This window comes from Bos indicus x Bos taurus, chromosome 20, assembly GCF_003369695.1.
Source record: "Bos indicus x Bos taurus breed Angus x Brahman F1 hybrid chromosome 20, Bos_hybrid_MaternalHap_v2.0, whole genome shotgun sequence".
Lineage (NCBI taxonomy): Eukaryota > Metazoa > Chordata > Mammalia > Artiodactyla > Bovidae > Bos > Bos indicus x Bos taurus.
Genome location: NC_040095.1, coordinates 26,034,932 through 26,049,569, shown reverse-complemented (window position 1 = coordinate 26,049,569; position 14,638 = coordinate 26,034,932). Strand labels below are relative to the sequence as shown.

The following is a 14,638-nucleotide window of genomic DNA, read 5'->3' as shown; positions in this document are numbered from 1 at the left end:
CAACAGGAGGTATATGGAAGCATGTGAGATGCTATCTTGAGGATTAGTATCACTTCCATAATATAACATGAGGCTTATATTTTTAGTACTTTACTTACCTATTGAATTTAGTCTATTATTTATAATGAACCTCACTGAATTTTATATAATTTTAAGCCCCTTAATGTTGGTTAAGTTCACTTTAGTATGATTTTTTAAAGCATATTTATCTTTTGAAAACTATACAAAATTAATATTAGAGGTCTTTTGCTTTGTAGTTAATATAATTTTTAGTGAGTTTTTTTAAGTGGAGCTTGTATAAAAGGGCTTCCCTGCTGGTACAGTTGGTAAAGAATTTGCGTGCAATGCAGGAGACCTAGATTAGATCCCTAGGTTAGGAAGATCCCCTGGAGAAGGGAATGGCAACCCACTCCAGTACTCTTGCCTGGAAAACTCCATGGACAGAGGAGCCTTGTAGGCTACAGTCCATGGGGTCACAAAGAGTCGGACAAGACTGAGTGACTTCACTTCTTCACCCAGTTCTGGGTAAATATTCAAAGGAATGAAAATCAAGATCTTGAAGAGATATCTGCATTCACATATTCATTGCAGCATTATTCACAAAAAGCACAACTTGAAAGGAATTTAAATGTCCATTGACAGATGAATAGATTTTTTTTTAATGTTTTGCATATATAGTAGAGTATTATTCTGCCTTAAATAAGAAGAAAATCTTTCTATTTAAGAAAATATGGATGAACCTGAAGGATGTTTTACTAAGTGAAATAAGCCAGATGAAGCACAAATATGGCATGATCCCACTTATATGAGGAACCTAAAATAATCGAGCTCATAAAAGCAGAGGACGGAATGGTGGTTACCAGGGGTTCAAACAAGGGCAAAACAGGAAAGCATTAATCAAAGGGTACAAGCTTCAGTGAAGCAAAATGAATAAGTCCTGGAGATTCACTATACAGCACAGCACCTATCGTTAACAGTCTGTGTTAGTTCCTCAGTCGTGTCTGATTCTTTGCAACCTCATGGACTGTAGCCCACCAGGCACCTCACCTCTGCTCATGGGATTTTACAGGCAAGAATACTGGAATAGGTTGCCATTTCCTTCTCCAGATAGTTAACAATACTGTATTTTATACTTAAAATTTTGCTTAGAATGTAGATTTTTTTGTTAGGTGTTCTTATCACAAAATAATAGTAATAATAACTATTACTACTAAAGAGGGCATGAGTAAACTTTTGGAAGTAATGGATATGTTTATGGTATAGATTGTGGTGATAGATTTACTGGTATATCAGATAAGATCAGATCAGTCGATCAGTCATGTCCGACTCTTTGCGACCCCATGAATCGCAGCACGCCAGGCCTCCCTGTCCATCACCAACTCCCGGAGTTCACCCAGACTCGAGTCCATCGAGTCAGTGATGCCATCCAGCCATCTCATTCTCTGTCGGCCCCTTCTCCTCCTGCCCCAATCCCTCCCAGCATCAGAGTCTTTTCCAATGAGTCAACCCTTCGCATGAGGTGGCCAAAGGACTGGAGTTTCAGCTTTAGCATCATTCCTTCCAAAGAAATCCCAGGGCTGATCTCCTTCAGAATGGACTGGTTGGATCTCCTTGCAGTCCAAGGGACTCTCAAGAGTCTTCTCCACACCACAGTTCAAAAGCATCAATTCTTCAGCACTCAGCCTTCTTCACAGTCCAACTCTCACATCCATACATGACCACAGGAAAAACCATAGCCTTGACTAGATGAACCTTTGTTGGCAAAGTAATGTCTCTGCTTTTGAATATGCAATCTAGGTTGGTCATAACTTTCCTTCCAAGGAGTAAACGTCTTTTAATTTCATGGCTGTAGTCACCATCTGCAGTGATTTTGGAGCCCAAAAAAATAAAGTCTGCCACTGTTTCCATTGTTTCCCCATCTATTTCCCATGAAGTGATGGGACCGGATGCCATGATCTTCGTTTTCTGAATGTTGAGCTTTAAGCCAACTTTTTCACTCTCCACTTTCACTTTCATCAAGAGGCTTCTGAGTTCCTCTTCACTTTCTGCCATAAGGGTGGTGTCATCTACATACCTCAGGTTACTGATATTTCTCCCGGCAATCTTGATTCCAGCTTGTGCTTCTTCCAGCCCAGCATTTCTCATGATGTACTCTGCATGGAAGTTAAATAAGCAGGGTGACAATATACAGCCTTGACGTACTCCTTTTCCTATTTGGAACCAGTCTGTTGTTCCATGTCCAGTTCTAACTGTTGCTTCCTGACCTGCATACAAGTTTCTCAAGAGGCAGATCAGGTGGTCTGGTATTCCCATCTCTTTCAGAATTTCCCACAGTTAGTTGTGATCCACACAGTCAAAGGCTTTGGCATAGTCAATAAAGCAGAAATAGATGTTTTTCTGGAACTCTCTTGCTTTTTCCATGATCCAGTGGATGTTGGCAATTTGATCTCTGGTTCTTCTGCCTTTTCTAAAACCAGCTTGAACATCAGGAAGTTCACGGTTCACATATTGCTGAAGGCTGGCTTGGAGAATTTGAGCATTACTTTACTAGCGTGTGAGATGAGTGCAATTGTGTGGTAGTTTGAGCATTCTTTGGCATTGCCTTTCTTTGGGATTGGAATGAAAACTGACCTTTCCCAGTCCTGTGGCCACTGCTGAGTTTTCCAAATGTGCTGGCATATTGAGTGCAGCACTTTCACAGCATCATCTTTCAGGATTTGGAATAGCTCCACTGGAATTCCATCACCTCCACTAGCTTTGTTTGTAGTGATGCTTTCTTTCTAAGGCCCACTTGACTTCACATTCCAGGATGTCTGGCTCTAGGTCAGTGATCACACCATCGTGATTATCTGGGTCGTGAAGATCTTTTTTGTACAGTTCTTCTGTGTATTCTTGCCATCTCTTATTAATATCTTCTGCTTCTGTTATGTCCATACCATTTCTGTCCTTTATCGAGCTCATCTTTGCATGAAATGTTCCTTTGGTATCTCTGATTTTCTTGAAGAGATCCCTAGTCTTTCCCATTCTGTTGTTTTCGTCTATTTGTTTACATTGATTGCTGAAGAAGGCTTTCTTATCTCTTCTTGCTATTCTTTGGAACTCTGCATTCAGATGTTTATATCTTTCCTTTTCTCCTTTGCTTTTCGCTTCTCTTCTTTTCACAGCTATTTGTAAGGCCTCCCCAGACAGCCATTTTGCTTTTTTGCATTTCTTTTCTATGGGAATGGTCTTGATCCCTGTCTCGTTTACAATGTCATGAACCTCATTCCATAGTTCATCAGGCACTCTATCTATCATATCTAGGCCCTTAAATCTATTTCTCACTTCCACTGTATAATCATAAGGGATTTGATTTAGGTCATACCTGAATGGTCTAGTGGTTTTCCCTACTTTTTTCAATTTAAGTCTGAATTTGGCAATAAGGAGTTCATGGTCTGAGCCACAGTCAGCTCCTGGTCTTGTTTTGGCTGATTGTATAGAGCTTCTCCATCTTTGGCTGCAAAGAATATAATCAATCTGATTTTGGTAAGTTGACCATCTGGTGATGTCCATGTGTAGAGTCTTCTCTTGTGTTTTTGGAAGAGGGTGTTTGTTATGACCAGTGCATTTTCTTGGCAAAACTCTATTAGTCTTTGCCCTGCTTCATTCCGTATTCCAAGGCCAAATTTGCCTGTTACTCCAGGTGTTTCTTGACTTCCTACTTTTGCATTCCAGTCCCCTATAATGAAAAGGACATCTTTTTTGGGTGTTAGTTCTAAAAGGTCTTGTAGGTCTTCATAGAACCGGTCAACTTCAGCTTCTTCAGCATTACTGGTTGGGGCATAGACTTGGATTACTGTGATATTGAATGGTTTGCCTTGGAAATGAACAGAGATCATTCTGTCGTTTTTGAGATTGCATCCAAGTACTGCATTTCGGACTCTTTTGTTGATCATGATGACCACTCCATTTCTTCTGAGGGATTCCTGCCCGCAGTAGTAGATATAATGGTCATCTGAGTTACATTCACCCATTCCAGTCCATTTCAGTTCGCTGATTCCTAGAATGTCGACATTCACTCTTGCCATCTCTTGTTTGACCACTTCCAATTTGCCTTGATTCATGGACCTGATATTCCAGGTTCCTATGCAATATTGCTCTTTACAGCATCAGACCTTGCTTCTATCACCAGTCACATCCACAGCTGGGTATTGTTTTTGCTTTGGCTCCATCCCTTCATTCTTTCTGGAGTTATTTCTCCCCTGGTCTCCAGTAGCATATTGGGCACCTACTGACCTGGGGAGTTTCTCTTTCAGTATCCTATCATTTTGCCTTTTCATACTGTTCATGGGGTTCTCAAGGCAAGAATACTGAAGTGGTTTGCCATTTCCTTCTCCAGTGGACCACTTTCTGTCAGATCTCTCCACCATGACCCGCCCATCTTGGGTTGCCCCACGGGCATGGCTTAGTTTCATTGAGTTAGACAAGGCTGTGATCCTAGTGTGATTAGATTGACTAGTTTTCTGTGAGTATGGTTTCAGTGTGTTTGCCCTCTGATGCCCTCTTGGAACACCTACCATCTTACTTGCGTTTCTCTTACCTTGGGCGTGAGATATCTCTTCACTGCTGCTCCAGCAAAGCGCAGCCATTGCTCCTTCTTATCCCCAAACCCATCGATTCGTATACATTAAAGTGGTAATTCATACTTCAATAAAGTTTGTTTTTAAAGTAACTCCCCTAGGGAAATATAGCTATTTAGGGAAAAATAGAACTCAAGTCTCCGCTCACTATCTAGGGCTGTTACTCTTATTAGAGCTCTATTATAAAAGTAAAAGTTGATAATAACTGTCTCCATAGTTTTAGACTTTACATTTTAACGTGAATGAAAGCTCATGAGCATTTGAACATATATATGGATATCAGATATTTTAATTCTATTCTGACATTCCATGCTTACAATGATTTTATGGAAAAAGTGTGAAAATCAGGGAAACAAACAGTGTGGCCAATTGAATTTAAAATTAAATGAACTACAAATATCTAAGCTTACTCCTTGGAAGAACAGTTATGACCAACCTACACAGCATATTAAAAAGCAGAGACATTACTTTGCCAACAAAGGTCCATCTAGTCAAGGCTATGGTTTTTCCAGTAGTCATATATGGATGTGAGACTTGGACTATAAAGAAAACTGAGCACCGAACAATTGATGCTTTTAAACTGTGGTATTGGAGAAGACTCTTGAGAGTCCCTTGGACTGCAAGGAGATCCAACCAGTCCATCCTAAAGGAAATCAGTCCTGAATATTCATTGGAAGGACTGATGCTGAAGCTGAAACTCCAGTCCTTTGGCCACCTGATGCGAAGAACTGACTCACTGGAAAAGACCCTGATGCTGGGAAAGATCGAAGGCGGGAGGAGAAAGGGACGACAGAGGATGAGATGGTTGGATGGCATCACCAACTCAATGGACATGAGTTTGAGTAAACTCTGGGAGTTGGTGATGGACAGGGAGGCCTGGCGTGCTGCAGTCCATGGGGTCACAAAGAGTTGGACATGACTGAGCAACTGAACTAAATTCAACCGAAAAAATATCTAAATATTCAAATCTTTAAGGATGACATGATAGCAACATACCATTCTAAAAATATCCAGGCACTGGTCATGCAAAATAAATTTTAGTAGTATGTTTGGATATTCTTAAGTGTTTATAAAATCAGATAGGATGCAGACATTTTAAGAAATGAACTATAAAATAACTGACATATTTGGGAGAACACGGATTTTGTTATTTTCTCCAGAGATGGGCACCAGCATAAATCATATCTACTGGTCATGTTTGGCAACTTTGCAACCTCAGATTTTTTTAAAAATCATCCTGATCCATCTTACATCAAGTGTGCCTAAGTTGGTTGTTGGTCCATAACACGTGCAGTCTGTATATTTGAAAAGCATTACTTTATATCTTTGGAAAGCATGAAAAACTAACAGAAAAGGCAGCCTATCTCCCTTCACCTTTCAGAAGTTTCCTGTGGAGTGTAACCTTTATATCTTTGGCTCAGAAATCACATGTTTTCTCAGTAGCAGAACACATTATACCTCTGATTAAATCCAGCCATTGTTTATTATGATTAGCCTGAGCTGGAGCATCCAAATAGTTGCACTGTGGTTTAGAAAATGTCACAAAAAGTACAATTGGTTTAATAGTTTTGCTTTGAAGAGAAGAAAAGCCAATGTGCTTAGCATTGCAGAAGCCTTCCAGAGTTAGTGGTGATCACTAGTATGGCAAGGTCTCAGACAGATGAGAAAAAATGAGATGTTGATATGGGTTTTCCATTCTCAGTTGCTCTTTGCTTCCTTCCTTCCAGCATGTGCTCCCACTCCTTTGAGTGCTATCTAAACCAGGGGTCCCCAACCTTCTGGTATGAACTGGGTCGCACAGCAGGAGATGATCAGTGGGTGAGCGGTGAGCCAGCAAAACTTCATCTGCATTTGTAGTCCCCCACGTTCCAGTTACTACCTGAACTCCACCTCCTGTCAGATCAGCGTCATTAGATTCTCATAGGAGTGTGAACGCTGCTGTGAACTGTGTATCCAAGGGTTCTAGGTGACGGCTCCTTATGAGAATCATACTGAAACCATCCCCTTACCACCACCCTGGTCTTTGGAAAAATTGTCTCCCTTAAAACTGGTCCCTGGTGCCAAAAAGGTTGAAGACTGCTAAACTTCAGTTGGCCTGTCTTTTCAAAGTAGATTCTCATGATGAAAATACTTCCCTAGCCAATCCCCAACCCAATATATATCAAAATGTATTGGCTGCCTGCCTTTTTCCTAAAGGACCCTACTTCGTGCCAGGTAAGGTTTACTAGTGGGCTCAGATGACTGATTCTTTGTTTCCAAGCCTATTCAAGCTTGGGGTAAAAAGACAAACAGTTCTATAAAATTTTCTCTTATAGATTTTAATATAATATTTATTTTTAAGTCTTAATAATATCTTTTGAAGTTAAAATTTCCTCTTTGCCAAACTTGTCATTTCTTTGGTTCACCTCATTTCTACCCACTACCTTTCATGTCCGAAAACACAGCAGCTCATGGGGCCACTGTATAACTTCATTCTCTAAGATGACCAAACACTTACTCTGTTGTTGATTTTTTTTTTTTTTAATGGCTGGCAGGAGGTACTTGGTACTCCGATAAAGACTTTGGCTTGGAGATCAAGAAAGAGTTAGATGAAAAGAAATAATGTAAACATGAAACAATCTCCAGGAAACTATCTTTTAAAGAAGAAAAATATATAAATATGAAACAGCAGTCCGAGGACAGCTACCTTTCAAATAAATATGAGAACAGTCATATGACAAGAATGACTATTTTGAATAGCAAACATTTCTCAGTTTATTAAATTTTATTATATTGGGAGCTTCTTCGTGGAGAAGAGGTGTTTCTCTCAATTTGATGATCTTTGAGTTTATCAGGTGTTTCTCTGACATGAGATCCAGAACATTCTTTAATCCTCTTAATCTTCAGACAAATCATTGCCATAATGTCATATAAAAAGCAGAAATTTAATATAAATTTAATGAGTTGAAGCAAACTTGCATTAAAATTTAAAGTTACCATGTCCATAGTTCATGAAACTGTGCTTTGGGTCTTCATACTGACCCTGTGTGTTTGAGTGAATATGACTGTTAACATCTTCATTTTCTAGACAGGAAACTGGGACTCAGAGAATGAATTGCCAAAGGTTTAACACAAGTGTGACAGGGCCAGGATGTGGAACCCAGCATTCTTCCTTAAGCCAGTTCTCTTTTATAACAACACAGATTTTCTGGAATCTTGACCCATGGAAGTGCTTCCTGTGACACCTAAAGGCCCAGGTGGCATTCTGCTTAAGCAAAATATCCAGCCTCTAAAAAAATTTTTTTAAATCTTCACAATTAGGACCTTTTAGTTGGCCATATGAGTGACCAGGTCTTCCTTATTCACATTCTTACAGCATTTGATACAGTCATAATGTATTCATTTAATACATATTTATTGAATGTCTATTTTCTACCTGGCACTGTTTCAGTCACTCAAGATATATGAGTGAATGAATAGATGAAAATTCCTGGTATTGTGGAGCTTACATTCTGCTGGGGAGGGACAAACAAAACATAAATAATAAACTAATAAGCAGGTAGATTGAATGTCAGAATGTGCTAAGTGCTATGAGAAAAAAATAGAGGAAGATAATGCGGCTTGAGAATGCTGAAGATTCCTGAAATTCCGTAAACTCTAGGCTGGTATTTTTCTAGGCTCTTGTCATTTATATGCAGCCTGGGAAAAGTGAGGCTTTCTTAGGATTAAGTGGTGAGATCTATGTTCTTTCCAGAGTTGCATGCTTGGTGTCAGAACAAATAGCTCCTAGAAAAATACACAAAATTGTTTTATGTCCTGTGTCCTGCTTACCCGTTCGGTATCACTGATCCTGACTCTCAAATTCCCTGTCTCAGTCCTGACCTATTGCTACACTCTACCACTTGCTGAGTTCTCACACTCTAGTCTTGCCTTATCCAGAATACACAATAGGCCGTGGCTCCAGTTGTTATATCAGATTATTTCCAATTATCATCAGACTCTAGGGGCTTTCTACTGCCCTAGAGTTCAAATATAAACTCCAGAACCTTCCCTTCAAAGTCCAGTTGCCTGCTGCAGGTTATAAGGAAGCTTTGTGCTGTTTTCCAATCACCCCTACTTCCTCATCACCTTCCGTGTTCAGGCCTCATGCTCCTGTTTCCACACGTTTGCCTGAGCTATCCGTGACCACTCTTCCCTCCTGCCTCTGTTATTAACATGCTGGTGGTTTAATTCCCCGATTGGAGTTTCTGCTGTCTGCTCTAGCATCACTTCTCCTCCGCGTGGCCTCTCATCCTCCCTTAGGCTAGACGAGGCTTCTTCATGGCAAGGTGGTCTCAGATTTCCAAAAAATGGTGAGATAGAGTCTGCAATATCTCCTAAGGCCTATCCTCAGAAGTCACAGTGTCATATCTGCTGCATTCTTTTTAATCAAGCAAATCTCAATTTCAACAGGAGGAAAAATAGATTCTGCCTTAATGAAGGACAAGGAGGGACAAAATCGCGTCCCAAGGAACACAAAATTCCAAACCATATACCAGACTTACAAACCCTTGGATACTGTTATTGTACCATATCCAGGTTTCCTCCAGAATGAATTTAAACTCCCCTCAAACCCTGAATGGTTTGCTTGAGAAAAGAAGCCCAAGTTTATTAATATGGCCCTTCTCCTTCATTTTTAGCCAAGTTACTTAAAATGAAGTCTGCTCGACACTTACGGCTCCCGTTCTTGATAGTCTTGCCTTCTTTGGTTTTTGTGATGTCACTGTTTTCGGGTTCTCTCTTTCCCTCTCTGATCTCTCCTACCGATTTTCTTCCTCTGTTTCTTAAAATCCTGTGTTACTTCCCCCTATATGTTAGCCTTCAGCGTCTTTTTGCTCTGTCCTCTAGTGAGTTGGTAGCATTTACTCTCAGGACCTCAGCCATGCTCCTGGCATGCTCATATATTTTCCATGTGGTTTCTGAGATGTTCCTCACAAGACTGGGCCCAGATGCCACAGAAGTAACCCTTATCAGTACACAGTATTCTATGGAATGACCCTACATCTGTAGATTTGCTCCTCTGCTAAGTTTTAAGCCACCTAAAAAATGGTGTTTTATCTATTTTGTATTCTGAGGGCCTGGCATTAATGTTAATGCTGAGCATGTAGGATGTTCTTTGTAAACATTAATTAATCTATCTAGTTTCAACTTAAATACTTTCATAACACATTACTACTTTTCTCCAAACTATTTTTAACTATAAAACTAGTTTAATAAATCACATTACAAAAGTTTTTGCAAATATTGGGGGGGGAGGGGGTAATTCCCTAAAATTTAATCATAACTTCCTTAATATAATTTGTTTTTTGGTGTACTTCCTTTGAATCTGTGTTCTACATAGATAATGTTGTTCCATCATCTGAAAATATATATAGTGATAATAAAAAACCCAACACTTAGCACATGCTATGAGCCACATACTGTTTTAAACATTTTATATATAGTAAATCATTTCATGCTTTTGATGATTGTGTTAGGTAGCTACTCTTACTATTTCCATTTTACAGATGAAGGAACTAAGGCATAGAGAATAAAACTGGCTTGTCCTAAACCATACAGCTAAGTAAAGGGTAAAACCATGATTTGAACTCAGGAAGTCTAGTACCAAAGTTCATGCTATATTTTCTGGAGATTAAACTACTTAAGACATAGAGAGCACTTAGTTCAGTTAGTCAGTTCAGTCGTTCAGTCGTGTCCAACTCTTTGCAACCCCATGAATCGCAGCACGCCAGGCCTCCCTGTCCATCACCATCTCCCGGAGTTCACCCAGACTCACGTCCATCGAGTCAGTGATGCCATCCAGCCATCTCATCCTCTGTCGTCCCCTTCTCCTCCTGCCCCCAATCCCTCCCAGCGTCAGAGTCTTTTCCAATGAGTCAAAGTAAGGTGGCCAAAGTACTGGAGTTTCAGCTTCAGCATCATTCCCTCCAGAGAAATCCCAGGGCTGATCTCCTTCAGAATGGACTGGTTGGATCTCCTTGCAGTCCAAGGGACTCTCAAGAGTCTTCTCCAACACCACAGTTCAAAAGCATCAATTCTTTGGCACTCAGCCTTCTTCACAGTCCAACTCTCACATCCATACATGACCACTGGAAAAACCACAGCCTTGACTAGATGGACCTTTGTTGGCAAAGGAATGTCTCTGCTTTTGAATATGCTATCTAGGTTGGTCATAACTTTCCTTCCAAGGAGTAAGCATCTTTTAATTTCATGGCTGCAGTCACCATCTGCAGTGATTTTGGAGCCCAAAAAAATAAAGTCTGCCACTGTTTCCACTGTTTCCCCATCTATTTCCCATGAAGTGATGGGACCGGATGCCGCGATCTTCGTTTTCTGAATGCTGAGCTTTAAGCCAACTTTTTCACTTTCCACTTTCACTTTCATCAAGAGGCTTTTGAGTTCCTCTTCACTTTCTGCCATAAGGGTGGTGTCATCTGCATATCTGAGGTTACTGATATTTCTCCCGGCAATCTTGATTCCAGCTTATGCTTCTTCCAGTCCAGCGTTTCTCATGATGTACTCTGCAGATAAGTTAAATAAGCAGGGTGACAATATACAGCCTTGACGTACTCCTTTTCCCATTTGGAACCAGTCTGCACTTAGAATGGTATAAATTCAATAAATCCAGACTATTATTACCATTGCTTTTATAAGTACATTGAATATAATTTGGTATCTTTTGCTTCAAGTTGTCATAAGTTTTCAATAAATTAGGTAGGTTTTTATTTTAAATTAGATTATAATTTTTATCCTACCATGCAGTCTTATTAACTATTGTTCTTTTCATGACTGCACAATATTCTATGGAATGGCCTTACAGTAATTAATTAATCTTGCTGTTGATCACATTTCTTTTAATCTTTCATGGTTATATATACCCTATAAGCATTATAATTTATGTATCAAGCTTGTTTCCCCTAATTTAGTTCATTTTTTAGGATAGATTCCCAGAAGTAAAAATTATGTGTTAAAGGGTTTGAACATTTTTATGGTTATTTATGTATATCAGAAATGGCTTTGCAAAGGCATTATATCACAGCCATGTTTTAGGGATTCTGTTCAACAATTCAATATTTACAATTGTTGTAAAACTCATTTCTATTAAAAATCCCTTCCCTTTTATATATGGCAAACTTTCAAATTTTGAAAAATTTAAAAAGGCATGCCCAATCCACCTACAGCCCTTTACAACCTTTCAGTTCTCCTTCAGATATTTTTTCTCCACACTAAACCTCCCCAACTTTCCCTTGAGCATCTCTGGTCTGACAAAATTACCAAGCTCTGAACTATCTAAATCATAGCCTCCTAAATACATTCCATTGTGCCTATGTCTCTCTTAATTTGGAGATTCCAGACATGTCCCGACAGTGCAGAGCACAGAGGGGCTATCACTTTCCTCGACCAGGGCATCTATTTCTAGCACTGCAGCCTAAGGTCACGTTAGCCTTGTTGGCTCTAAAATACACTATTGGCTCCTGTTTTCTCGCTGTCAACTAAATCTTCCATGACTTTTTCACATGAACTTTTATTAAATCAGGTTTCTCACATTCTGTTCTGATGTAGATAATAGTACACAAGATAAGTGAAGTTATTTACATAGGTTCTTATTAAATTTTACTAGTTTAAATTTCTTGTTCCAGAATGTTAGGACACTTCTGAATGCCCACATAGGTATACTGATTTACTTGAAGAATACTTTTATGCTTTCTGTGTCTTCACTTAAGTCATTAACAAAGATATAGTCTAAGTCAACCCCAAGCAATGAATGAGCGGCTGTGGATCCCAACAAGTATTTTAACATTCAACTACATTCATCCATTGTATTCCTGAAGATATTATAGGGGACCTTGTTAAATGGCTTTCACTAGCACTAAAATAAATCATGATTATACTTTTCCATTAATTATTGTTAGAATGTTTTCATATTTCTGTCTAAAAAAATAAGTGGTTTTAACCTGTCTCATAACTATCTTTATTTTCTAAGTACTTACAAACTAAGCATATACTAACATTAAATCTGATGATCTAATGTTTCTTTTTCCTGACTTCTCTGTGAAATTATCAGTTTCCCTTGGGAAAAAGTCATTTATACTTCCATGTGTGTTTTGTAAACTAACACAGCAGCAGGCTTAACCAATAATTATGCTTTCATCCCCCAAATAAAAAATATATTAAAGTAACATGATACAAGAAAATAAAATATTCTCAAGTCTCTCTCCTATGTATTTTATTGTTTTTTTTTTATTAAATCAATCTGCAATTTGGAGAAGACACTCTGCTTATTTTAAATAACATTAAATTACTGAGGATGACTATTCTAATTATGTCTATGGAGCTACTGTCAGTCATCTTAGAACTAGTCATACAGTAACAAAAATAAAATGTTTCTCATTATTCAAAAATGTTAATTGATTCTTTTAACTTCCAGGGTGCTTATTGGGTCTCCTTTAGTTGGCCAACCCAAGAACAGAACTGGAGATGTCTATAAATGTCCAGTTGGGCGAAGTGAATCATTACCTTGCATAAAGTTGGATCTCCCAGGTAAGTAAAGTCAAAATGTTAAAGTCTGACCCTAAACTATGCCCAGCATTCACACTGAAAGTAAATTTCAACCAACTCAAGAAAATACCAGAAGTCATCTATAAAAATTCTTCAGTTTTTATCATTCACGTATTTCTATTCCTTCTGCCTTTCATTTGCTTTAGAAATTCATCATAGAATAGCCATAGACTGAGAAGGTCTTACTAGTTCTGTAACTTTTAACTGCCTCCATTGTCCAGAATCCTTTGTAAACTCAGCAGTAACACAAAAGAAATTTTCTAAATAAACCTATTCATCACATTTACTCCACAAAATTTAACTTAGTATTTTTTAAAGAAAATAGCACACAAGGAAATTGTAATAGAGAAATTTAATTTTTTAAAAAAGAGAATAGCACAAGGTAAATTTATATTGAAATATACATATTTGATAGAAATATCATAGATAGAACATGACTAGAAAATTCCTGCTACAGCTGTGTAGGAATTAGAACCCTGTCAGTGTTCTGTACAGTATTAAGTGCCTTGGAAATGACTCAACCTCTGCAGGTTTTCTTAAGATACTGTATTTTTCAGTTTTTTTCAAATTCCTGCTTGTTCATTATGAACTTTTTTTTTTTAATATTCAAGACCATAGCTTTAATAGCTGCTTTAATAGCCTCACTTGATAATTCCAACATCTGGAATATCTCAACGTCACTTTCCATTTATTACCTTTCTCTTGGAGTTAGGTTACGTTTTCCTGTTTCTTCTTCTGTTTAGTGACTTTGGATTGTATCCTGGATTAAACTTTTGAATTATAAGTGTGGAGATTCTAGATCTTGTTATGTGTCTTTGGAAAGTCTTAACTTTTTGTTTTAGCAGGCAGTTACTTGGCTGAAGTCAATTTCCAAACAGCAGTGGGAAGCCCTTAAAATCTCTACTCAATTCTTCTAATTTTTTAGCTGGGCTGTGTGACGTTTACTCTGCACATGTACAATTCAGGTCATTTAGGTATTTGGAAAGAATATATCTGTGTATATTGAAACTCTGCTTTTGTGGCTTCCTTTCCAAAATACTCCCCCTTCACTTGACATTACTGTCACTGCCCCATTCTCCGTCCTCTGTTCCTTTTAGACAGGAAGACTGTGCATCCTATTTGAGGTTTAGCCACTGGCTCAGGCCTTCCCTTGGGGAAAACAAACAAACACAAAAACAGGAAACTCATCTAGTGCTAATCTCCTCTTACGAGTGTAGACTCTTCCAGTTTCTGCCTGGTTTGCTTTGTTTTCCAATGCCTTGGGATGATTGTTCCATTTTTTTTTCCTTTTCCTAAAATTTATAGTTGTTGTTTACAAAGGGTTGTTCTGATAGAAGCTACTCCTCCGTTATTGGAAACTGGAATAGAGTTTCAACAGTAACATGGGGACTGGCTACATTAAGAACAATAGGAAAGTTTCTGCTATAGTTCCTAACATCCCA

The 14,638-nt window shown here is 38.6% G+C and overlaps 1 protein-coding gene across 1 annotated transcript in view; it reads left to right on the top strand.

Moving 5' to 3' along the window:
- ITGA1 (integrin subunit alpha 1) overlaps positions 1 to 14,638 on the top strand; it is a 182,000-nt gene that overhangs the window by 66,443 nt on the left and 100,919 nt on the right. Inside the window, exon 3 of the mRNA XM_027519949.1 lies at positions 13,066 to 13,178. Within this exon, the coding sequence (XP_027375750.1) occupies positions 13,066 to 13,178 (113 nt within the window). The remainder of the gene's footprint in view (positions 1 to 13,065; positions 13,179 to 14,638) is intronic.